Source organism: Haemaphysalis longicornis, unplaced genomic scaffold (assembly GCF_048455015.1).
Source record: "Haemaphysalis longicornis isolate Haplotype H1 unplaced genomic scaffold, Haemaphysalis longicornis Haplotype H1 scaffold_7, whole genome shotgun sequence".
Classification (NCBI taxonomy): Eukaryota; Metazoa; Arthropoda; class Arachnida; order Ixodida; family Ixodidae; genus Haemaphysalis; species Haemaphysalis longicornis.
The window spans coordinates 48,827,317-48,854,234 of NW_027526422.1; the positions used below are offsets into that span (position 1 = coordinate 48,827,317).

General features: G+C 44.7%; 1 protein-coding gene across 1 annotated transcript; it reads left to right on the top strand.

Annotated features, from left to right (window-relative positions):
* The first annotated feature begins 38 nt into the window (after positions 1 to 38).
* LOC144145551 (DDB1- and CUL4-associated factor 17-like) lies at positions 39 to 25,169 on the top strand. Its single transcript, XM_077677198.1, has 13 exons — positions 39 to 441; positions 697 to 758; positions 842 to 883; positions 974 to 1,070; positions 5,270 to 5,494; positions 6,756 to 6,845; positions 6,937 to 7,053; positions 8,891 to 8,993; positions 10,247 to 10,356; positions 10,439 to 10,575; positions 13,035 to 13,203; positions 18,395 to 18,553; positions 23,436 to 25,169. Exons 1-13 carry the CDS (start codon positions 328 to 330, stop codon positions 23,718 to 23,720), a joined length of 1,710 nt encoding a protein of 569 aa, XP_077533324.1. The 5' UTR covers positions 39 to 327; the 3' UTR covers positions 23,721 to 25,169.
* Positions 25,170 to 26,918: the final 1,749 nt, after the last annotated feature.

A 26,918-nucleotide genomic window follows, 5' to 3' on the forward strand; every position in this document is an offset into this window, starting at 1 on the left:
GTTTTGCACAAACCGGAAACAGCTGTTGCATGTTCTGCTTTCTTTGACGCTTTTCTTGGCGTTGTTTTGCGGCGAAGCAGCACCAGCCGGTGCGCAACTTCTATTAAGTTTCCTTGTCCACGATCTCAAACCTTTGTCAATCTCCGTTCGTGGTCGTACGTCAGATGTATTGCGGCCAGGTTAAGTAGAAAATGCTCTCAATAAGTGCACCAGGAAGAAAAGAACAAGAGGATATGGTTGCGCCAGTGCTGTGAGGAGGACAACACAGATGACTGTGCATCGTAATGAATTCCATTTAAGCGTCCAAGGGTAGCAGACTGCTGTATTATGCCCAAAATCAGGAGCAAGGGGACCGTACACGCTCTACAGTATCGGGAACTCGGCATTACTAAATCCCCATACAGGTTTGGGCTCAAGATACTGCGGTCAATGATATGCGACGTGAGTATACACACTCAACAAATCGGTCATTTTACGCGTGATTCACACGATATACAACTTGTTCAGGGAAGTTTTGACTTTTAAGCCTGTTCGCTGCCGATTGCTCTGTTCGTCGCGTACGAGTGTTCTGCGTTTGCTCAAAAGCTGTCTCTGTACGAGACAGCGATTTGACAACGTTGTGCACGTTCTTGGCGTAAACTAGTCTCCCAGGAAACTAATCATTCTGTTAATGACGCTTCCTCTGCCGCCATACAGAAACGGTCAACCTTCACGAAGATTTGGGAGATGCACTCCAAGTACCCCATTGCATTTGAAGAGTAAGGAAAAGTATTATTTCCTCATTTTTTCCTACTTGTGTCTAATATTTCGCTGTGATTAATTTATGTATTTGATAACGCAGTGGCCACATCTACCTTGAAAACTACAGAACTTGTTTGGCCCTGTAAGCCCTTTCATTATGCGTTTTTTTTTATCGCCCTGCATACCTTTGGATAGAGCTTCTTTCGGTACAACTGTTGTCTTATTGTAACAGGTGCGGCATCAACTCCATACCCTGTACTCTTTATAAGCTCCCTCAAGAACCGAAAGACAAAAAAATTGAAGATGCGTTGGTGTACTCAGGACCTTTGGTGAGTGTTTGATTTGGTGCAGTTAGCATCAAATGCCGTTTAAGCACTGGTAAGAAAAACCAGGTCAGTTTTACCTTTCCGAGGTTCCGAATAAATGAAGATGTAAGAACCTATTAATGTAAGGCTAACACGAGGTAGAAGACCACAAAAAAAAGTGGTTGATTCCTCTTTCATAGGAACCGGTAAAACACGAAAGTGAAATGTGGCTTTACAGGGGCATTTGAATGTTTATTGTGCCTCGATATGAACTTGCACATCGCTATTTATATTTCACCGGTATGAACCCGTTATACACATAAACGTTAGACACTGGATTGCATGCGCCGGTGCATTGCGTAAATCCGACTGAAACCACAGGCGCTCGCGAACCGTCCGTGCAAACTAACGCAAACAGGTGGCAGCGAGTCGTTTGGTGAACACACGGTCTGCTGCAGTGAAAGGAGCAGCGGACCGTGGCCACAAGCACGAAATTCGCAAGTCAGCGTCATCGTACTCCGCAATCATTGCCTTAGAGGCTTCTGCGCAGGTTACGCTGCACATCCCCCATACGCGTAGACGCTGGCATCGAGGCGCCAACTGTCAGCACTCATTAGCGTCATGATCCACTACTTCGCTTTGCTTCTCCAAGACGGCAGCACCATCTGAAGGGAAGGGTATAAGGCGGGTTTGGCGTCGTGTTTACGCGTCTGTTCATAGTGCCAGGAGCACGTTGGGTACCTCCCGTTGCAGCAAAAGAGTTCGTGGTTCAAATCCCGGCGCAGCCGTGTCAATCAAGGTTTTTCTGGCGATGTCATTTCCGGGACAGATATAAAGTCAGATTTTGGTGGACCTCGGCATAAAACACTTTCGTGTTAAAAATTGGCTGGTAATTACGATACTCCCTAATGCGATATTTGGGCGCAGCAGCAGCGCACTGAGGCAGCACTCAATCGTGGGTTCTCTCGATGGCAGCGATGATAAGGCTCTGCGTCGGTGGTGTGAAGCGCGTCCCAAGAAGGGACCGTGAACTTCGTCTTAAGCGAACACACATCATAGTCACGCGCACGCTCCCTTCCGTTTTTGCCAAGGGTTGCGCCGTCGAGCGCCTCGTGCGGGCACAGCATACTGCCCCCTCCCCTCCCCACCGCATGCTTTCGGAGAGCGCTAGCTCGCGCCGCCACGGCGAACCGCCCTCCCCTTCCAATTTCGCGACACTATCCTCCTTTGCTTTCTTTCATCGTTCGCTTTTTCTTTCGCTTGCCATCGTTCACTCGGTTACGCCGACAACGCAGCTCAGCCCAGAGATGGCCGCCAAAGGGCTGCGCCCTAAAAATCAAATCCCCTTTCTTTAGAGAAAGATGGAGAAAATGCAACGCTTTCTCCCATGTAACCTGAGCGAAAGTCCAAAATCCAAACTGCTTCGACTGTGTCAGAATGGCGGGATCTTATGGATGTTGGCTTCATAATGCAAGGGGCCCAGGTTTGATTATGACCAGAGAAAGCGTTTTTTTCTTGGGGCTCTTGACATGCCTTTGTGGAAACTCATTGTGTAAGTTGGCTTTCCTGCAGCATGTTTTGGGCGTAATTGTTTGGATTTTGGACTTTGACGACATTGGCTTTCAACCAAAGAAAACTTCGCGTTTCAACCATCTTTCACTTCACCCACGATCATCATCAGAGAAAGTTGGTGTTCTCACCATGTGTTTTGGGGCAACGTCGCCATCAGTGAGGTATAAATAAGCTTTGCTTTAAAAGGACGATTTCTCGTATTTGTGTTACCACTAAAAGCTTACAAGTGTGAAATACCAATCAACCTTGTTTTCTGCTATGTTCAGCCCTAGAAAAAGCATTGTGTTTTTAGTAAGTCAGGAATACTAGTACTCAGTGTGAAGTTATGTCAGGGAAAAGGTACCGTATTTACTCGGTTGTAAGCACCCTCTTTTTTTCACTGTCGCGATGCAAAAAGTGAGGGGGGTGCTTAGATTTGAACTTTTTTTTTGCGGCCGTACCTTGACAAGGTGGGTGCAAGGAATAATGTTTCATTTGGCAAACATTCAAAAGAAAAATAGGTACAGACACTGAACCCTTAAGTCAAATACTCAGTCCCACTCACTACCAATCGAGTCCGCTGTGCCGCTTGGACCGCCGCTCTATCCCTGAACAGGTCGTCTTCGGTTGCGTTGCAGTGGTTTTTAATGGTAAACTCCAAAGAAATCTTGTCCACAACGTCAACTCGGGCCCGCTTCCATGTGTCTGAAATTCACATGGTTTGGAAAAGAACCAGACAGGACGAGCGCTGGTCCTGTTTTAACGCGCTGTTTCCAAAAACCACGTCACAATACCGACTCGCCCAACTCTCAATCCTGCTGAAATCCACCTTGTGATAGTTGCTTATAAAATGGGGTGCTTAGATTTGCATGCAAACTTTTTTTCCAAACTTTTTTCCTGAAAGTAGGGGAGGGTGCTTAGAATCGCGTAAATATGGTATTTGCTTCCAAATTTTTCTCAAAGCAATGTAGCAATGCATTCACGTGGGCAGACACATAGTCTACCAGCTGGCCCATTGAAACAGAATGCGTATAAAGAGTGCTGACTACCCCTTTAAACAGGAAGAGATGGTTATGCAGCCTCTTTCTGTTTGAAGTAGCCAGCCCTGGAAGTATTTATACCTCCCCAGTAAACACCATGAGTGTGCTGATGTGTCACATTTTTGCCCCAAATGAAAATGCGGTTAATAAAAGGCCGTAGGCCCTTCGCGCTTTGATATCAGACTGCTTAACTGCCTGTGAAAGAATGTCTTCCCAGCTGTGCATGTGTGCCTAGTAGTGAAGCCAACTTTAATGTGGCACCTTGCAAAGTGCTTTATAGGGATACACGGGGTCTCATGCGGACATTTAATGAAAGGAAGCAGGCCTGGCCTTGCTAACTTGGTACCAGACTGCTTATACGGCACCTGTAAGAACATCTTCTCAGCAATGCACGTGTGTGTACTAGTGAAGCCAGCCGATTTTAAATTGTCTGGATGTACGCCGTGCCTGAGCATTTATTCGACAATTTCCAATTGGGTGTTTCTGCAATTTTTCTTTTTTTCTTACAGCAAAGCTGGTAGTGCTACCTCAACAGTCACGTTTCCAAAGTCTTAGGCTTTTATTTTGTTACTTTAAGAGAGTGCGTAGAAATAGAAAGAAAAAACTACGGCCTTTGAACAGCTTTATTTGGGCGAAATGTGTGAACAGGAAACTAGGCGACGAACGCCAACCAAAACAGCGCTCAAGCAACCTTTATGTGTGGTTTCTTGCGACGAAGTAATACCTGAACGTTAGCACACCATACCTAGTTGGACAACAAGCCGCCATTGATAGCAACCCTCGAAAAAAATTGTCAATTGCGCCAGTCGAGCCGCGCCAGCACTCACCAAAACGCACGGGCACCAGCGGAGGTCACAGGGAGAAACGCGTTCTAAAAGGCCAGCCACGCCGAATGACGTCGTGCCGGCCAACGTGGCCTACACAAAAAATACGTCAGTTGCACCCAGAGCACACTTACCAGCAACACTCCCGGGAACACTTAAACGCACTTGTTGAAATTCATCAAGTGTTGGACCGTGTACCTACAGCAAGGCTGTTGGTGTTACCTCAACTGCAACATTGCGTGACCATTGTTCTAAACAATGCTGCATGGCGTCATTTTTCTTCATCTTGTTTGTGCGCCGTTTTCCATTTAGGCATTAAGCACGAATGGCCCAGCTTTAGCTTTATCTTACAAAAAAAAATAAAAAACGGTTCAGTTATACCTGGCACACGTGCACTCGGCTGGAGCAGATACAAACGTCTCGCTCATCCTCACGTTTGCGACTGAAGTGACCTAGTGACGGCTTCATTGTATCCTCAGTTGACCGGAGACTGGTGTGCTCCGCTCTCTTTTCAAGAAATTTTTAGTAGCATTTGTTTTGTCATATATTTCATAGGTAAGGTATAATCGGTCATGTTTATATGCTGTAACCAGCCATTACTGCTTGTATTTCGGTGGCTGTGTACAGATGGTGTAAGATTAATCTCCCAGTGGCAGTACTCAAGGATTTTGAGCTGAACTTTGAACGTAACAGGGTTCAACTGAATGCTCTTCCTGCATTTACATGGCAGTGTTCTTTCCTTCCTCATAATTTGAAGGGCTCTGATTAGGCGTTTCGGTGATGTACTGCATCCTATGTGACTGCGCAGCCCGAACTGCCAAAGCTTCTCGAAGACTGCCGGGCAATGTTCCTCTCCCTCACGGCCGACAACTGGGTCTGCTGTCACGACAAGATGAACGGCAAGATTCACAAGGAGATCTACCTGGGCTCGCCGAACCGCTACAAGTTCAAGCACATCGACTGGGAGACCCACGGCGAGACCATCATTATGCAATCCATTCACAACCCCAACCCTCACACGGTGGCACAGGTGGTGAGTTAACACCCTTGCTTTGGTCAACTTGGTGCCCATGTAAACATCCAAGGCTGGTATGCGAATCGTTAGCTACCTTTTCACTTAGATGAAGTTAGGTGTGGTTGCAAAGCAAAGTTGTGGTTTGTCAACGCTCTCTCTTCCCAAGCAGCAAGCGATCGTGGGCTCGCAGTGAGTGTTTTCGGGCCCTAGTCACTTTGGTCACTAACGGCAGTGCGCCAGAACCAAACAGTGAGGAGTTCCCTTCATGGGTCATATGTTGTCGTTCCTTTATGCACTCAGTAGATTGTTCTGCAGCGTTTCTGCTTTAGTTAGCTATTGTTTTTGGTGTCCAAAAGCCACCATATGCCTTCTTATCAGTGCACCCATACATAAGGTCAAACAAAAGCTGTTAGGAAAGTGGGGTATTCAGTAACAGCTTTTAAATCAGTTATATTTCTGCCAGGCAGCATACTTGACGAAAAAATGCCAGCTTCCTTATCATTATTGTTGCTGTGAAAGGATCACTGCGTACTATTGAAAGAGTTTAGTGGTCATGTGAAACCTTCAAGAAATAAAGGCCTGAATGCCACATTCAAGTATGAAGTCTCCTCCACAGTAGTCTTGGTCACAAGAAAAGACACACTAGCGCTTTATTGAACAACGCAGTGGTAGTGTTGACCGTGCAGATAGTTGTGGAGGTGGCAGGTTTAGCCTTTGTTTTGGGTGGGTTGGAGAAGTGGTTATTAGTTCAAGTCTTGCTGGCCGTGACATGGGGATAGTTGCAAAGCTTTCACTTGAGCTGGTAGGTGTAGTCGTCTCAGGGAAGTATGACAGGTTTGGGTTTGTTGGGCTGCGAGCAAACGTCCTGACAGTGGCTGATGTCAGTTGGAAGTACTGGGTGGAGCAGCGATAAAGTGCTCAAGTCAATATAGAATGGGATGTGTGACCCTTGAAGGCTGAAGTGGACTGCCCCAGCATTTGGGTGAGAGGTATATTTGGGGTGCTGGCGGCGAGCTGTTCTCAGAAGGCATCTTGTGGTCTGTCGGTGTGGTGGTTGGGAGAAGTTTGAGATCGAGCTTGATGGTAGTGACTGCACGTAGCCTCATGGCGTGCTCCTCTTGCAATGTGCTGGCAACAATTTGGTTCTGGGGGCCTTGGATTTGTGTGGTAATGTTATAATGTGTTTCATTTCCTCTGACACTTGGGAACTACCTTTGCAGACGCGAAGCAGTGTTAGTCACCGTAATCCTTCTCTCTTTCTCTCTTTCTCTTTACGCAGTCAAGGAGCAAGCCAAGGGTCCTCATCACCATAGCAGTATTCACCATGTTTCCCGTCCAGTTCAAAGGCATGGTGGAAATTGACAGAGCTGTGAGTTACTGAGGGTCTTAGTGCGGGTGTGTGAAATGCTCCGTGTGGGGGAAAGCCCTAAGCGTTCCTTTGTGTGCGTGTAACCATGCAGATCTTTGGGAAGGAATGCTGCCATGCCAATGTCTCAGAGGGCCTCCTTATCGTAGGCACAGGCAGCACAGTGACGGGAACGGTCAGGCTGTACAACTTCAGAGACATCCTTGAAGAAGTAAGTAGTCTGTTCTGTGCAGATAGTCTGACACATTCACTTCTTTTGCCTCAGACTTTTACCTGGTTGTTGTAGAGCTCAAATGCGCATCTTCTTCCTTTTTCTCATTGTCTGAAAAACCTTTGCACCTTAGTTAAACTTATGTAAAATATCATTACTGCCCAGTGATGTAAAAGAGCACTTGCATATTCTGCAAGCATCCAGTCATGACAAAACTAAGAAATGAGACAAGGAAGAGGTACCCACTAATTGGTTACGAAGAATATGTTAGTTTATCATTCTAATACTGCCATGTATCCAAACGAGCTTATGTTTTGAATACCGAAGCACACTGTCATGGCTTCTGTCCTTGCTAATGAAGCATACCTCTTTTTATTAGAAGACCTTATAAAGGAAGGTGAAAAAAATAAAATAATGTGTAGGCTATTTTTTCCTAGTTTTTTTTTTCTTTTTTTTTTCGATCAGTTTGCATGCATGCTGTTTTACCTGAGGAGTACTATGTTCAGACTGTTTCTAATGTCCATTGATTTGCTGGAATCAGGACTATGGCGGAACGCTGTCAAGTCTCCACAGCTAAATTGAATGGATGGCAAACGTGTTTGCCCTTTTAAAACTTGTGTGTGGGAACTAACGAAAAGTCAATTTTTACCGTGAAATGGGCAAGAGTCAAAATTTTGAGCATTGAGATAGCACCAAAGGGTACTGCAGATCACTGTAACGTTGTTGTCATTGTTTATTAGGCAAGCTGCTTAGGGTGCATGGTGTTTTGTCCTCTTCCATGCATCACCAAGGTTCTAAGGTATCACTAAATAGCTGAAGGGCTACATTGTGTTTGCACTACACAACATAGGCATTCCAAGTTGAGCTATTTTTTTTATTGTCTCTTTAGAATACACGTGCTAAATAATGTTGGGGGATGACCACTTAGACCGTGACTTAGACCTCAGACTTCGTTTCTTGCAGGATTACATGGGCTTTTTTTTTATATGAATTTAAAGTAAGGTGGCACTTGTACCATTTAGCTCACAGCATTCAAAGCTTTTTAATAGGGGATAACATGGTTGTGTTTTGAGAGCGCACTGAGACAGCTATGCTTACACTTAGAAGAAGAAAATTGTTGCCAAATGGTGAACCGTCTTTCATGCGCTGGTTATCCAAAATTACTGAAGTCACGCGATAAGTGCTTATTTCCAAATTTAAAGCCGGTTCTAGGGAACACGACCAGGTGCCACGCATATCAGCAATATAAAAGGGTGAAGGCAATTACTTATGTTCATAAGGTTTCTCACAATCTAATCAATGTTGGAAAAGGCACTAACATTGCTGTTTTAAGTTCCCACCTCCAACAATCTGTCGTGCCTCTGTAAACAAACATATCTAGTCTGCAAACCCAATGAATGCATGATAAGGAACCACAACCAGGTTGTGCCTTGTGCAGAGGGTGTCGCCCACAGCATTTCAGCTGTGTGTAGAAAAGAATAATACACGAGAAAATTCATCCTGCGCATTCTCTGCCATGTGAGGGAGCAGTGTTATGTGTGGAAGCAGCTAGTCCATGTCAGCAATTGTTGCAACTGCAACTGCTTGTCTAATTCCACCAATTGAAATATAATCTTTAGGAGTAAAAATCAGATGACAAGAAAGATCAGTGAAGCAGCGGGTTCAGTGATCTTCAGTTCAAAACTGTCAGTTCCATCACCTTCGAAAGAGATGCTCTTAGCTGGAAGCTCGTGAAGCTGAAATTATATAATTTGGAGTTTGTCTGCCGTTTGAGTTCTGGGATTTCCCTGTTTTGCTTCTTAAAAGTGTGTTCCATGTGCCATTTATTGCCTTCCAGTCATGCATGTACACAGCGAAACTTTTCGAACCCTGCGTGGCCCTGGACGGAGCCAAAGTGGGCACCTACCCGGCAGGCCTACCCTTGAACTGCAAGATCAAAGGTGAGCCACTGGGCTGAACTTTGTGCACCTCATTTTTCTTCATTAAACGAACAGTGGAGCATAACCAGGGTTGCATGAAACTTTTTCAGGAATACAACTTTTGCTCCTTTACATTCAAGAAGTAGGTGTGTGTGTGGGGGGGGGTGGGGGGCAGTGGCATTTAAGAGGCCCAAAAAACCCACTAAAGCTTGACGTTGGGCTCATTGGCATCGATGCATGATAGACGGGAGAGCGCTTTTGAAATTACAGGGGACCGCCATAAAATGGAAATAACATACAGTATGCTGCTGAGTACAAGGTCGCGGGTTCGATTCCCGGCAGCGGCGGTCGCTTTTCTGATGGAGGCAAAAGGCAAAAACGCCCATGTGTTCGAGATATCAGCGCATGTTAAAGATCCCCAGGTGGTCAAAATTGTTCCAGAGCCCTCCACTACGGCGCACCTCATCGCCTGTGTAGCGTTGGCGTGTTAAACCCTACAATCAATCAATCAATCAATCAAATCAATCAAGAACGTACAGTACGAGTATCGTGCTTCACTCGTACTGTACGTTCTTTCCGTTTTGTGGTTGTCCCCTGCAGTTTCATGGGTACATCTATCATGTACCGATAAAGCCACCATTTATAATGTGAAGTCCCTTCCCGAAACAAATGCATGTTTAACTTTTGCTCGAATCAGCAGTGTACCAAATGTTAGCATCCTGAGCTGTGCATTTCATTTTTCTTTTATTGTAGCTGCTATTGAATGCCCTTACTGTCTGGAGACAACGAAGGGGGGAAAGCCTCTTTGTGATAATGCTGACTGTTACAGCAACAACACTTTTTAGCATGGGAAAAATCAAGGCTGACTACATCCATTTTTAGTACGCCAAAAATGGTCCTTGTGTAATACCAACTAGCCTGAACCAGTGTCATAGAGTAGTGTGGTGGGACTGTAAACATACCCTTCCTTGTTGATACGTAGCCCATTTATTCATTGTTCGCTCCTTTAACCATCATGCACTCTCCCAATGTTCTCGCACACAATGCCAGAGCTATGTAATAGAGTCTGGTGCATATAAAATATACTTAGAGTTGAAGGTATAATCAGCAACACCTCAAGTACAGGGAGAAAAAACGCTTGTCACGATAAACCCAATGCTCCGCCTGTGTATATGAACACCACCGTACTGTCACATCGCTTTGTTATGTCCACCCTGATGTTTGCAGTCTGTTGTAGCAAGACGCTATGATTCCTCTTTGCCTTCTCTCGATAGAGCCGCCTCCCGTGCTGTTCGAGGTTAAGTGCGCGGAGTTTATGCTCCACTTTGGCTGCTACCCGTGGCACTACATCTCAAGCCCGCCGGCCCGGGAAGGCGTTTTTCAGGTAAGGCTGCCAGGGCCTCATTTGCGGGGATTGTGTGCCATGGAACGTGGTCCTAATTGCGGATGCTGCTGCTGCTGACCAGATCAAATCGGTGGAATCCGACGAACTGGCCGAGAACGGGTTCCTGGACTTCCCCAACCCGAGCACGGAACCGGACTCCATCGCGTTTCATGCCGACGACTCGGGGAGGATCATCTACAACTCTTCACACTTTATCAAGTAGGGCTAGACTGCTTCGCGAAGTTGGTGGTGGCACTGTTGCAAGTGTGTTCCTTGTTGTGGACGTCTGCGCTTTCCTTGTCGCATGATAAGCTGTGGCCAGCTTAGGGGAGCCATGCAGACAAAATACCGCTTTGTTCAATTCCAAAGAACTAGCCTTTGGTAACTAACTCGGCTCCATACTGGCACACAAGAGCGACGTTTTTTAACAAAAGCAAATGCAAGAAATATGAAAGAGCTTTCAAAAATTTCACGCTAAAGTGATGTATTACAGGCGGGAGTGATGCAATATAGGCCAGCACTAAAGCATATTTACCAGTGTGTTACTGCATGTTAGCATTGAGGTGATACGATCAAATGGAACCAGAAGCCCCACTACGATTGCCCAGTCATGCTTGGTGGTGGTGGTGTGGCGACTTGGGTCGGCAGCCCCCAATTGCGCACGCAAGGTTCTGTGATGTCATAGAGAAATCACCGGAGCGCGGATGGAGAGTTTCCACAGCTTGATCTATTTTATTTACTACCTTGATTATTTGTTTGAAGTTTGTGGTAAAATTGGTGTCGTTGTTATAGGGACGAAGCAGTCTTTTTAACGAACCATACTTGTATTTGGTCCTCATGCCTTCTAAGACGAACAAAAATTTGATTCCTTTTCTCAGGGACGCCGTGCTGTGAATTCGTTCTATACTCTAGTGAGGAGTAGAATTTAAGCGTGCATGAATACGTGACACCACCTGTCCTTACCATTTCCTTTGGAAAAGAAATTAAAAAACCCCCCCGTCTAAAGACGACGATGGTTGAATACGAAGCTTTTTCATGATGGATTATTTGGTTGGCCGATCCCACACTGCGAGTATGGGCTACTCTGGAGGTACACACCACTTTTTTAGAATACCCACATCAATCTGTAGGCCTAACGTTTTGGTTTGGGTTGCGACAACTGCGGTCCACCGGAAGCAGTCGAGCATATCTCACTGGAGTGCCCTACGTAAAGTCAAGCAAGAAACGACCTCGCACAGAAGATCAAGTGCCTCAACCACAGTTTCCTAACTTTAAGAGCACTTCTGGGACCATGGCCATCTCCCTCGTCTTAGCGTAAAATGCTAGCCGCATTATTTGATTACCTCCATGACGTCAGTCTCACTGAGGTGATATACGACTAGAACATCCTCGCACTATGCAACCATCTATAGACTTTTCACGTGTCGCACTCACGGTCCCCAACAAACTTGCTACCTCCTGTTTTCTTTTCACTTCTTTTATTTCCTTCTTTGTTCTCTCCCTTCCACCTTACTTCCTATTGCAACTTTATTCCCTCCTCCCCACCCCACAGAGTAGCACGTAGGTAGGCGACAACATGCCGGTAGGCCTCTCTGCTTCCCTCTACTAAAAAGCTTTCTCTCTCTCTTTGGGGTTTACGGTGCGAATCGGTGTCTGCTGCCTCGACCTTGTCGAAATGAAGCAATCGGATAGATGCCGACTTCATTATGTGAGGGACCCAGGTTCGATTCCAGCCACGGAAAGCGTTTTTACTTTCACTTCACCCACAATCATTCATCATTGTCATCAGAAAGTTGGCTTTCCTGCAGGGCGTATTGGCGTACAATGACGTCAGTGAGGACACAAAAGCTTCGCTTGAAAACTTCAATGCTCTTTTTTTTTTTTTTTTTTAATTTTCAAGATGCATAGTGCATGCAGATGTCTCGAAACACCCGAAAACATTGTGGAAGAGTAAGTTAACGTTAACGAGAATAACGTGTCATTGCTTGCAGTGTTGAATTTGCTGAAACCGGCAGTCATATGGGCAGAGTGGTCATACTTAGTAAAAAATTTTCCCTTGTCTTGGCTTGCTTGGAGCTTGATGCTCAGGACTGTGGCAGCCTTTGCTATGAAGGAATTACTCAATGCCAACTGTGCCGAGCCTACATTTTAAGTCACGACTGCAGCTGCTGTGTGAACTTCTGGTAAGGTTGCTGTAAGTTTGTTTTGGAAGAGCACCTTACTCATATAAATGTGCGTGCATTGAATACGTGTGCACATGGCGATGAGGCTTGCATGACTGTAAGCTTTGATTTAGCAGTTATGGGGATACAAACCGAGGCAGTGACTTTCACTGAAACAATGCGCACGGTCAAATCCTTGCAGCGTTCCTAGGCAAAATATTTTGCTTGTAAATTTCAAACTTTTGACTTCGATAGTAGACTAACTTCTTTGTAGTGCTATTGGTGACAATTAAACGCCATTATATAGTGGGCAAACACATGTAACAAAAAGTTAAAAGTTTTTGAGGAGGCGCATAGGCAACCACCAAGTGGACTTGTGAAAGTGGGTCAGGTGAGATTTAATAGTGTTTTCACATATCGTTAGCTCGTGTGTTCAAATTCCTACTGGTGGAGTTTGGGGGTGCGTGCGTGATTGATGCAGTTAGTGTCTTGGGACCCTCCTCCACCTCCTTGCAGGGTTTTCCGCCTGGTTATAAACAAGAAGAACAAGCCGTCGCTGAAGGAGTGCTTTGAGATCACCTTCCGGGAGCTTCCAAGCAGGATCACCGAGGAAGCGAGCAATAACAGGCCGCTGCAACGCAAGCGGAGGACTGTCTACGATGCCTACAGCACGCTCAGTGTAGAGGTAAGGAGGGGCAGTAAACAGGGGCTGAACAAAGTGAGGTTTCCCTTTCTTCGGGTTTGGCTAGAGTAGAGTGTTAGTGCAAGGGCTAGCCCTGGGCAGTTAGCTCAGAAAATGGGAATAGAAAGATTGCCGTGATTTCTAAGCTGCCCAGGTGTGCAGAAATGCGCTGCCATGCTGTAATCTCGCCACATTCCCAGGGAGCACACGTTGTCTACATGAGATTTTTGAAAAAGCATTAAATTTGGCACAGACTTTTAATTAGAAATGCATAAATCTTTAACTTTAACACTTTAACATGCTTGCATGTTGCCTGTGCTACACGGTAAATTTCAATTGATTGGGGCCCTCAATAGGCAATCGGTTCAACGGCCTTCGGAAGGCCGTTGAACCGATTGCCTATCGAGGGCTCCATTGTAAATACATAGGGCACAGTGGTGGGCGAGAGTCTAATTGTCAATTGAAAGTTACCGTGTAGCACAGGCGTTAGTCGGTTAGTGAAGTCTGTTGTAAGAATACCAGTTTACCTACACCGTAACATAGCAAAGAAAAATCCAGTTCTGCATTTTCGCAAAACTTGTAGACTGCCCTTTGAAGGGGTTCTGAAGTGGCCCCCCACTGACATTATGGAGCACGTGGTGTTTGTCCAAGTGATCAACTCCTATAAGAATTGTGTAAAGGTGATCAGTATTAACGGAGTGATCACGTATTCAAAGAGTACATATTATGCACTCGTCCGTATTTATCTCCTGAGTCGTGATAGTGAATCACTGGTTGGGAACAGGGACAAGCGTGGTTATGCACATGTCAGCAAACAATTATCAGTCTAAATCCTTCATAAACTAAGGTGCCTCAATGTGCACACTGCCTGAAGCTCCTAAAACTGTGCTTTATGATTGACCGTATTGCAGGTGATGTACTATCTGTTTTCTGCACGGCAAGGTCCTCTTTCTATAATGACAGTGTGGGTGCTCGTAGCTAAAATGTCAGCCAAGCCACCAATGGCCTCAGCTTTGCATTTGAGTTCAAAAATGTATCGATGGCAAGCCTGGTTGATTGTACCACGTCCGCGTTACTTCTGTAAGCATCGGCATCGAGTTGGTGCCCGTAAACGTACGCACATTTTTCGCTTATCTGTAGCTGAGAGCCCGATGGGTGCCACGCTCACTGCCTGTCCCATGTTTCGTGTTGTGTGATGGCAAACATCTCTTCACCATGGCTTCGTAGCCAGTAACTGCATGGCAACATTTTTGTGTATGCGCTGAAAATGGCAATTTAAAAACGGCGTAGCATTTGTGCTCTCGAAATGCGTCAGTTTGCAGCGTTCAATATGATGTCCAGGCTGCCTTCTTTGGCATCGATGGGAGACCTCTGTGCTCAAGGAGAAGCGATCATCTTACTTGGGCAAGATATATGAGCATTTGGACAGGCTGCACCCATGTCCTGCAATGAGAAGTGCAACAAAACAGTTAAAAGAAGAAAAAAAATTCTGCAGAAATTCAGAGAATTACCTACTGATGCGTAGCATTCTTATGCCGCTTGTCTTGAGCGTGGGTTTTTACAGTCAAAGGTTTTGGTTTTTCTAAATCCTGTCCGACATTTACGCTATTATAGCGATTCAAAGTGGAACAGTCGCGAAATCTGCATTATTGTTGAGATGCAGGTCATTATGCAGTTTGCCATTTTCCATATTTTTTGTCACATTTTTGTTATATATATTAGGGGTGTGCGAATATTCGAAAATTCGAATATTCGATTCGAATTTTTTGGTATTCGATTCGATTCGAACGACACTTTTATTGTTCGAAATATTCGAACCACCCAAAACTAAAAAAAAATTCAGAGCGTGTCTGTATTGGTGTTTATTTACAGTGGACTCTCGATTATACGATTCTGGGGGTGCGAATTTCGGGATGATACTAATTTCCGAAAAGTCCTGGCTAAATTGCATCGTTTGCAATGGGAAAATTTTCGGCTGTTACGAACGGACCTGCGCGGCCCGGCGGAAGATACGAACGAGCCGGCGAGGCACCCGACTGCCGAACGAGCAAGTGACGGCTCTCGCTCCCCTGTTCGTCACTCTTTCTACAGAAACGGCCGGGCTGTTGTTTTCTGCTCGCGAAAACGCTCTGCGCACGCCCAACGCGCTGACACCGCCGCGAAACCACCCCCACGCTGCGCGCGGCGCGGCCGGCGGCGTCAACATGGCGTCGGCTCCAGCCGCGAAGTGGCGCGGGCGCTCGCGCAACCGCTTCTAACCGCTCTTTAAAATGCGGCTCAAGGGAGACACGCAGTTGCTTGTGCGGTAAAGGAGCTGATAATGCATGCGAAAACGGTACTATAAAACATCATCCGCGCCGCTAGTGAAAACGCCCATAAAATATTTGCCGGGGTGCTAAGCCTAACCATCTCCGGCGGAGCCAAGCCGGCTGTCTCGATCCATAGCCTCCTTTATGTCTCGATCTCATCGCAAGCAGTCAGGCTCCTCCATTCTGCCGCGCGCGTCGTGCGTCATTTTCTGACCGAGGTGGGCGCTACCGCGGGCGCGAAATCGTCGATGCGGGCGTGAAAATACAGCGCTCGCAGAGCCGAGGCGAGCGAATCGCGTGCAAAAACGCACCATCCGGTTCACGCTTGGCTGTTGCGGCGCGTAGCGAGCTTGGGCACAGTGAGCGAGGAGACGAGCGCGAAGCTTTACGTGCTCCAGAAAGGAATGCTTTGCGACACGGGGGTTAAAAAAAGCAGAAAAAATCACGAATTTCTTCACGCGAAAGTAGGAAAAGAAATAAACGAAAACTTTTTTCAGCGCTAAATTTTTTGGTCTGTGTTGGTTCATACGAATTTCGGATGATACGAATATTTTTCGCAGTCCCGCGAGATTAGTATCATCAAAATTTTACTGTATCAGCGCGCAGCAATGTGCACGGGCTCGAGCATGCCAGCTACTAGTGTCTCAAGTGAGCGGCTGTTTTCGGTATCTGGTAAAGTGGTGACGAGCAGGAGGTTGTCACTGCTCCCCGAACATGTCGAGCAGTTAACCTTTCTCCATGTTAACATTTAAGTGAGTGCAGACCTTAACCTGTTCAGTGCAATGGTATTGTGTAATTCCTAATTTTACTTTGTGTGATTTGTTGTGCAATAAAGTTGCAGTTTTTGTGTCTCTTAGATGGTGCAAACATTAATTTTACAAAAAACAATAAGTATTCGTATTCGAAAAATATTCGAAAAATATTCGATTCGATTCGAACTTTGTTTTTATTATTCGAATTCGCTTCGAAATTAAAAAATTGATATTCGCACACCCCTAATATATATATATTTTTCTTTTTTTCAAAATTTCATTTGGCCAATTATCTCCATTTATGCTATTCTAACGACTACAGGTGGAGCTTTCCCGAAATCTACATTATTGTGGGAATGCCAGTTTCCGTAATTATTTTATATTTTTCTTATTTTTTGTTTTTCAAAATTTTGTTCGACCATTATCTCCATTTGCGCTATTACAACTATTACAGGTTGAACTTTTGCGATATCTGCATTATTATGGAAATGCCATACGTTATACGTTTTGACATTTCCCGTAATTATTTTTTAGTTTTCTTATTTTTTAGGTTATCAAAATTTCGTTCCACGAATTATCCCCATTTACGTTATTATAACGATTACATTTGGAACTTTCCCGAAATCTGCATTGTTGCGGAAATGCAGGGCAGCACGCGGTTCGCCAGTTTGCGTAATTGTTTTATATTTTTCTTATTTTTTGTTTTTCAAAATTTCGTTCGACCAATCATCTCCATTTGCGCTATTATAACGATTACAGGTGGAACTTCCGCGATATTCACATTTTTGTGGGAATGCAGGGCATTACACGTTCCTGGCTGGGGGGTACTCGGCAAAGAATGCTACGCATTAAAAAAAAAGGATAAACCGAGATGAATACAATAACGTGTGAGAATGCTGCACGCAATGTTAAGGTGTCGGCATCAGTGGCTAAAGGACTGTCCTTCTGAGCCCGAAAACCTGGGTTCGTTCCTGGCCGCAGCAGCCATTTTTCAAATCAAGGTGAAAAACGAATATGCCTCGTGTGTCGAGATTTGGGTGCACATTGAAGACCTCCAGGCAGCCTAAAATTTATCCGAATCCCTCTACGACGGCACGACTCATTACCCAAGTGCAGCTTTGGTTGCTTTACAAACCTTCAAGTTATAATTTTTTTTATCCAACCAGTGAGGGTAAGCAGCAATGCTTATGCTCACTGAAAGTGCACGAAAAAGCTGTCCAGTGGCAGGAATCACTGCTCCGTGACACATGAACGCAATGACAACACATAAACAAGCAGAACGTTGGAACCGATTCAAAAGCAAACTTGGAAACTTTGCAGGGTTGCAAACTTTGCCTTCTAAATTATGAGGTTTCAGCTGTACACAAAGCAATTACACTTCGCACAGATGCCATTGACCACGTTGTGTACTGACTGCGCTACCTCTTTTGCGATGTTCCACATGTGTTTCAGGGCCCCCTTAAATGTTTTCAGGCGCGTAATGTGCTCGTTCATGTTTTTAAGCGAGTCTGTTGGTGTTCATCACCACAAAGCTTCATTGATGACATGGCAATTTGAGACACTGCCGTTTCGTTGTGTAAACTTGAGTCAAGCTTCATACGATGCATGGCTTGGATTTAAAGAGGCATCTGTCCCGACGTTCATACAGACATCACAATGCATCGTCATTCATTACTCACTGATTACTCCTGTGGGCATAATTTTGATGAGTGCTGCCATGATGTGAAATAAAAAAAATTTGCAACAGAAAGACAATTCATTGTTTTGCTTGCAAGGCTGTTGTCAGGACACGGCCTTTAATAAAGTATAATTTAGTAACGACATTGATTTCACTGCCTGCCTTTCACTTTTAGGCAGCTCTCGACCGCAAAACTGGCCACTTATCTTTTCATTTATTGGCTTGCTTGCATTTCGCATGCAGCCATTTTCTATTATACTGGGAAAAGAAAAGGCAGGACGAGCACCAATGATCTTGTTTTCAGTAGCAGTGCTTGACAAACACTGTTTAGTTGTGCAAGCCGTATTGTAGTGTACGCTGAAAATTATTAATGTGTCCCTGATGGTCTTAAAAAAAGAGAAAAAAGGCTTAGTCGCAATTCAGAAGTGCAGCTCGAACTTCTCCCCATGTTCCAGAAAAGTCTCCTCTCGGACGACTACGAGAACGAGCTCGATCTGTTCAGTGTGCTTGGCTTCGACCCCAAGGACGAGAGCTGCATGGGAAAAGTGGGCATCTACGACAACGAATCGGGCGAGCGGATCAAGTGCTTTGAGCTGGGCATGAGCCTGGATGAGGTGAGCAATTACCCTGATTGATTGATTCATTGATGGATAAACTTCTTGCTTTTCTTTGGGCGAGGGGTGATTATATCGAGAGAAGGTTTTGTGACAGCGAGTAAAAACAACTGAGTGATGTGGAGGTGCATTCTATCCCTCTGTCATACGAAGCAGTAAGAAGTGCATTAAATGTGGACAGTGCCGTAGTATGTTAAATTTCTCGAATGATGCTGTCGGGAACCTTGGGCATCACAGTGCCAAGATTATAGAGGTTTTAAAACAAGAAATATCGGATATCGTGGTCATGCCAGAGAGAGGAGTAAGCATTGTGTTCTTTCACTCTCTTCTTGCTCTTCAGCCAGACCAAGAGATATTGTTTAGAGCAGTGGTTCTCAAATGGGGGTCCACGGACTCCAGGGGGTCTGCAAGAGCATTTGAGGGGTCCGCGAAGCCTCGCTCAAAACTCCCCTCCCCCCCACTCCCGCCATTCTTTTCTCGATTTGGCTAACTAGCACTTTCTTGCAATGCAAAAAGGTGGCTTCGCCACATTACGTGTACGCTTAGTTTCTCCGCGTAGCACGTATTTTAACATCTGCTTTTTGCACACCACGCCAGCTATGAGAAGAAAAGAAACAGACACATAAAAGGCAGACTTTTAGATTCAAGAGCAAATTATTCAGCATTATGGCGTGCATTGTCATTAACGTCACGCAGAAAAGGCGGGAATCGGGTAAGTGTGTGGGCGACGTAAGCTGCAAGTACAAATTGTTTAACATTACGACACCGATCAACATATGCTCCATCGTGGGGTCCCCCGTCACTTTTGCAAGCCCCAAAGGGGTCCCCGGGGCAGTAACAGCTGAGAACCACTGGTTTAGAGAGTACTGCCACCGAGTTAATTGAAATGGTTGGCCTTTTTTGTGTCCAAATAGGTTGTAACTTCGTGCTTCTTAAAAGTGATGCAAAGGGAGCGACAGCAGGAGAATGCACATGGGTAGCATGAGCATGAATTAAACAATTAAAACTAATCTCATAGAAACAGTACGCTAATTGACGGGGACAAAAAGGAGAAGGGTACACAGCACCTTCTTTTTGGCCCCTGTCTAGTGACGTGCTGTTTTCAGTAAATGAATCTTAACCAACTCACCAAACTTACCATTATGATTCAATAAAAAATGCTGGCCGTCAGCTGCATTTGCTTAGACGAGTAAAGAGCTTGCACGTTTTTCATGAGATGTCTGCTTCCAGCGTGATTGTTGTTTAATTTGACCCCTTTTGATCCAGAGGCGATCATCGGTAGCCCAGTGATACTGCACACTGTCTCCGAGAGGTTCTGTCAAAGATATATTAGAGAAAAATCTGACGTTGCAACTTCGTTCCATCGTGTGAATTATAGAAAGGGTACAGATCTGCGTTAGCTGTGTAATTGGCTTGGCTTAGGGTGTTCTAGCGGTTGTGAAAATACGTAAAGTGTTGCAGAAACACAGAGAAAAGTGTTTGTTTACATGGGTAGAAAATAAAAATGTGCTGTAGTGTAACAAAATGAAATAAGGAAGCACGTTTTTTTTCCTTCCTCGCCTTTTTCTTTAGCGGGAAAACTACGTGAATATTTTTGTCTGTGATTTATGTGCAACTCAGTTGGATGAAGTCAGTGATTACAAAAAGCTTGCAGCTTTTGCATTACTTTACGAGAAAAGCTGTTTAATGTGAAAGCATTAAGTGGCATAATCAGCGAAATAGTTGGCGTCAGCCACATCTGTAGTGGGGAAAGGGCTCTTAAACCCACATGACCCGTGCCGCATTCCAGAGTTCATGATTCACATGAATAACATACAACAAAAAACATTGTTGTATGAATAGCATACAACAATTTATACGATTTTGTTGTATGACTAACATACAACAAAAGGACGCCACTGCCAGGCAATGCCAGTGCATGTATGGAGCCACCAAGAAGACAGCGGAGGGTGTGGCAGATCAGGCACTCACCACCAGTGTAGCCAGGTTTGGGGGTTTGAACCCCTTCCGAATTTTTTTTACAGGCAGCCTGTAAGTGAGGCTTAGGGCTACTTTCGGCAAACAACTCCCTTTTTATAACCGATGACCCATCCAAAAAAAAAAAAAAAAAAATTCTGGATACGGCCCTGTTCACACACTGGCCTCATCTGGCGGCACAGCAGTCACCAGCAAGCAAGGCCACTCTACGTGGCAGTAGGATTCTCAGCAGCATCATCTAAATGATTCTGGTCTTCAGTAACTTGCTAACACAGCAACTGTGCAAAATAGCCTGCACCAATTTATTCGCAGAACTCAAATACATAGCCGCAGAAAAACTCGAAAGCATTGCTTGAGCACAAAAGCGCACAGCAGGCCTCAAATGGACCCTAATGCTTTTGCATTCGCTACTCGCAAGAAGCACTTAGGTGCCCTCGGATTTTAATTGTTTTATCATATATCTGTGATAAAACGTCTGCATCCACCCCACCGAAACAGCTTGTCTTTGTGCTGATAAGCAGCCACCGTCGGCATCACCAACACAAGCTGGGGTGAAAAAAAGAAATCCGGCTTGTGTCCTTATCACGTTGTCTTGCCGTCATAAGCCCTCTCCCCCCCCCCATTCATCCTTCTAGACGCTGAGAAACGGAGACATGCTCCCTCACGTTCGCGGTTAAAAAAAGGGTGCGGCAGCGTCTGAATCTGGGAAAAAGTGACAAAATAAATGCTGTGCTTCTGTTTTTAAGTGGCGTTTGTTTGAGCGATGATAAACAAGGAATGACTGAAAGCATAGGTTGCTATATGGTTGGATTTGCACGTTTTGTTTTTAGCACAGTACACTTATAGCATGGATTTATGTGGCTCCCGCGACGTACGTTATAAGCGTTCTACTCTGTATGGGGATTTTGTTATCGAGGGGTTTGACTGTACTGTATTTCCTCAAGGCTAACACCCTCCCTAAATGAATTCTCAGAAAAAGACGTTAAAGCGCAAAAAAATTTAGACGAAGGACATGAAGGGCAGGGACTGGCGGCTCAGTCCAAATTTTGCCGCACTTAAAGGGACACTGGAGTGAATTTGTCAAGGTTCTGTTTTTGATTGAATTGCATAGGCTGGATAAAATAAACACACTTTTCATCGTTTATCCGGTGCTTATTTTATAAAGCCTGAAAGAAGAAAAACTACCAACTAAAGCAGTGACATCCGTGCGAGACGCGATGTGATTCGGCGATGTCCAAGATTGCAATTCAAAACAGTTTCAGTTTTGGTTTTGTAAAACAACATGCTTTGCATCTGACGTTATCGTTGGTTGGGCACTCTCGATATCTCAGTAATCAGCATACCGCGCTTCTGCCATGTTTTCGTCTCTAAAATGCATCAGATGAGCCTGCCAGCACCACTTAGAAATGTAACATTCACTAGCCGAGGTGTACACTGTGGATGAATGCCCTCCGCGTCACTGCAGACGCTCAAATTCGATGCGCTTTTCCCCCCATCTTTGGAGCTTGCCTGGCTCGTGCCTGTATCGTAAGAGGTGTGTTTGCACCAGTCCAAGGGTCGACTGATTTGGGACTGTGCTTGCAAGTAGTCGGTGCTTATGGCAACACAACGCCAACAAGAACTTGCCAGCGCGTCAGTGTCAGTCTACACGCGTTCTGCGAACTTGCTGATGGAGCAATGAACGTTACAGCGCAAAAATGGTGAATTCAGTATAGAAAACATTGCTCAAAAGCAAATAAATTAACCTAAAAAAAGAAGGACATGCACTATCGGGGATTCGAACTTGCTACTTGCAAAATAGTCCCAGACCACTCGGCCATAAGCCAGCGATGCCAGCCAAATTCGTAAATACAAAATTTCCAGCTGTAATTCTGGCCAAAAGGGAAAAAGGGAATCTTTATAAGATTTCGGGAATGTTAGTAGTCGTGGAGTAGAAAGGAAAAATAATGTCAGTAAACCGGACTTCGCAACAGTCATTCCTTTGTTTCCTTTCAAAAAGGTCCGTTGACACTCGTCGCATTTATGTTCAAGTATCCCAGTTTGTGTACCCGCAAGCCAAAAGCATCCAAGACTGCTTCCAATCCGGTTCACGAAACAGGAGGGAGAATACAGGAAAGAATATGTACTCCCTGAGAAACAGCTAGTAAAGTTTGAAGCTGAGGCAGCTCAATGGCTGAACGCGTTCGCATATATTCCTGCTCAATATACAAGGAAGTATTTTGGGTGCACCTTAATCCACATCCCAGCAGTCCCGGCGCTGAGCTAAAATTACTCCAATTACCCAACAATGTCTCGTTCTTTTTCATATGGGCAGTTTTACCTTAGAGCTTTAGGATGCAAAGTAAGCATGCTGTTTGATCGAAAACAAGAAATGCGAAGTAAAGTGCTGCTGAGCGGTAGATGTAGTAGAATGTAGTGCACACTGAAACTCTGATTCTCAGAACAGCGTCTGTGTCCAGAAAGCTACTTAAAGTAGACACAGGTGGCGCTGGCTAACGCCCAAAGCCTAGCAGGAATCCACACAAAGATCTATCAGCTGCAAAAAAGTATGCAGGGAAATTTGAAGGGAATTCGTGATAGACCTGCAGGGAAAAAAGGGCTACAAATAGGGAATATCTGAGCCTAGAAATGGGAATTTTTCTCCCAGTACAGAACATCACTGGTTGTGATGACAATATTTTGGTAGAGGCTAGGTTGTGCATACACATTTGTAAAGGGAAAATGTAGTACTGGGCTTGTATTCGCCCTTATACCTTTGCATCAACACACACAGGATTTTTTTATCGTGAAATATGACAATTTTTTCATTTGAATGTCGTGACAAATTGCCATCATCATCATCATCAATAATATGTCCTTCGAAAGAAGGATTAATCCAGAAAATTTCTCGCTCCGCTTTTCCCAGCTTTGTGACTACACGTTGACCCTCGACCTGGACACGGTAGTGGTTATCGTCAAGGACGAGCGGCGCAACTATTCCTGCTATCTGTACCGGCTGCACTACCCTGGCGTCGTGGATAGGCCGCAGTCCGGCCGCTACAAGACCAGGAATGTGGCCCTGCGGAGGTCTCAGCGGAGCACGGCTTCTACGGGCAGGAGCAGCAGCAATAATGGTGTGGAGGCCTCTCCATCTGCCTCGCCCACTTACGAGCCTTCGCCCAGCAGGTCACTGCGGACGAGGAGACGGTGAAGAACAGTGGGAATCTCGTTCACTCAGTGCTGAGAGACGTTGGAGCGCTCTTTTTGATTTGCAGGCAGTGTTTGTACAGTGTACAGTCAAGACCGTGTTGAATGGTGTGTTTCTATCCCTCTTGCTTTTTGTTTTGTTTTTCTCCTTCTCGAGGATCTGGACAAAAATGAAAAACATGGATCGCCTCATCGTAGTGTCACAATTGCAGTGGCATGTGAATTCAGCATCATTTAACGGGTGTCTTTTAAACCTTGTTGTATATCGTCGGTGTTTTGTTTCGAGTATAGTGTGCGTTAGCCACAAAGATTGCAATGGGGACACCATAGGTAGGCCTTGTGTTTATGTTTGACCATTGTTGACCCAGAGTGTGTGCAGTGTTGTGTCGAGACGTTACGGGGCGCATTTGTAAATCTGTCGCTCGTTTGCGTTGTAAGGCCGAAAAATGCAGAGTTTATTGTTTTTCTGTTTTGCTTTATGACGTCGGACTAAGGGATGAAATACAGTTGGTGATATTGCTTGCAGTGCCAAACAGTGAAGTGCTGTACATTATGACATTCCAAAATTAACACCACGATCCTGTTTTTGATCACTTAGAATGGAAGAATTCCATCACACGAAGCTTTGTGTGCTACAAGATAAATTTGCAGTCACATTTAGCTTTGTGCAAAATGCGCAAGGCGGCAAGGATGCAATTTGAAATGCTGCGAACATTTGGCTATTTCTAAGAAGTCACCATTTATGTAGCACACATGTCGGTGAACCTTTTTGCGATTCTCATCACAAATACATTGTTTGTTGCTGTCAGGAAAAATTTGCTGTCAAACCAAGTTTACTGTTGCAACAGCATGCTGCTTGTTAAAATTTATTAGCGCATGCTATATTTATAATGCCATGTTACATCCTTTACTCATAGACCAACAGTAGGAGGGAACTGGATTTGAAGCTTTTGTTGAACTCTTTTCCAGCGTCCCCTGTAGCTCCAAGCAGTGCACCTAAACTTTGTTTATTATTCAATTTGGAAGGCGAAATTATCATGATCAAACTTATTATCATTTCGAATGGCCGTAGTAGCAATTGGGATGTGCTCCCACTCAAACATAGCAAGTTTGCTGTTTGTATTGAATTTTTCATGTTCATTTTTATCACAGAAAGTGCACATTTTGTTGGTTGTGTAATGTGGTAGATAATATCGCCACAAAGCATATTACTTTTATTAAATAGGTGTAATTGTAATTTCAGATGTGCCGTCATCATTGTACTCCATAACTTTTTTTTTTTCCCATAGGTGATATTGGTCTTTGAGTGGATTTAGCAGCTTCAGAAGATATTTTTTTGCAGCCCAAAACCTCAACAAAGTGCTGTGCGAGGTCTGAAAATGTGTAAACTTGTCACTCAGCTAATGCAATAAAATTGTGTCTTGCTAACTGAGTTAATGCTGCTGCTGTTAACGCAAGGATTGTTTGTCAGCTGGTTATAGTTACTGAGAACAACTGTTTTGTGATGCAAAACTTTGTTGGCATCATTTACTGTTATATCGTCACATCAAAGGTAAAAACTTTATTTTTTCGGTCATAAAAAATTGTAACAGCACGAGAAAAAATGGGACAGAGAAACATGTAGGACACAAATGGGCACTGACTTACATGTCCTACGTATTTCTAATCCTCCGTTGCTTTTTTTTTTCGTGCTGTAACGATTTTCCATGAACATGGTACATACCAACTAACCTGCACCGAAATCCTGTTGTTCGGTTAGCTGGCTATGGCTTTCATTCTAGCCATGATTATAAAGTAAAATAATCTTCATAATTAAAAGTTGGCCAATGCACCAACTTTATTGACATGCAAGCATAAGTGGCCCATGTACGAAATCTGCATGACCATGTCTGAAGCCTCCCGTATTTTTCACTTTGTAACCCGCCTGTGCAAAAGTTGATGCACAGTAGAAAAGGGGGGCAACACGGTAGGCCTCGTTAGGCCTACCGTTAGGCCTCGTCTAACATTGTTAGGCCTCGCGTCGTCGACCAGTACCGTGGCTCAACGTACAGCGAGTATGAAGGTGCTTGGCATGTCGTACAGCGCAACTTGAGGTTACCTAACGCTGGGCCTAAACTGAATGTTAAGAACGTTAGGCCTAATGTCACGCTTTGGGATCAAACGTAGTCAGGTATAAGTGCCCATTGTAGTCAACATGCATCAAGCTGCAGGTACCAGCTTACATGATACCATCTCAAAGCGAAGCGTTACGTGGCTTACACTCTGGTGCTCGGAAACATACACCAACAGTTGCTGCTGTTAAACTAGCCAAGTGATACTTACCCATAGAGTTGCACATGCCCATGGTGGGGTGTGGGATAGTGCTTTCTAATAAGGAATATATGCTGCTGCATCGCACATTTCTACAGGCACAGCTGGGACATGCACCGAGCAATCCATGAATCTCAAGCACTAGGGGTTCGATTACAAGAAATCTTTGACTGTACTCTGAATCCTGCATGCATACTCTGAGGCCTAGCAAAGTGTCACACATCTCCTCAATGGAGAGTTGGCCGTGCTTTAAAAGACGGCATGTGGGCTACTTTTGCATATTCAATGGTTAGTGCCGCCAAGCCGTGTGATCAAAGCATTTATAAAAGATTCGACACGCTTGCGTGTAACCTGTATTCACGAAGTGAGGCGTCACAAACTTTTTTGTGCCATTGTTGATTGAGCTTCAGTATCATACGCTTGCATGCAATTTTACCCAAGGTCCAAACCTCAGCCTAACAAAATTCAACACTATGTAATCCACAAGTGCCGTATTTTGCTATGGACACCAAAAGAATATTTAGTTTACCTTAAATTTCAGTCCAAGGACGAAATATTGAGTTGTGCACCTTTCACAGGACAGCCGTACCCTTTCTCTTCTAACTTGCCGTAATTTTGTCCTTGCTATGAATGCCTTGTGTCGGTTTTAGAAGCACATAAAACACCACTTTATGCCACATCTGCTATTTGCACAAGTGACAGATTATTGGGTTATATGTCTGCAGAAGAGCATGCACCCTGAATTATAACAGTTGTTAAACAAGTGCAAAGGTGGTTAGTTTTTTTTATATTGAAAAAAAGTACAAACTTTTCAGGGTTGAATGGATTTACTATTGCCATTGCTTGTGCTGTAAAACCTGTTCCATCTTCATAGAGTGTTGTTACAGTTAGT

What these genes read in the sequence shown, in the direction of transcription:
- LOC144145551 (XM_077677198.1), top strand. Translation starts at nt 328, where the DNA reads ATGCCCAAAATCAGGAGCAAGGGGACCGTACACGCTCTACAGTATCGG. An exon ending in AACTCTTCACACTTTATCAA is followed by an intron (nt 10,576 to 13,034) that starts GTAGGGCTAGAC and finishes ACCTCCTTGCAG; the next exon opens with GGTTTTCCGCCTGGTTATAA. An exon ending in TGGGCATGAGCCTGGATGAG is followed by an intron (nt 18,554 to 23,435) that starts GTGAGCAATTAC and finishes CGCTTTTCCCAG; the next exon opens with CTTTGTGACTACACGTTGAC.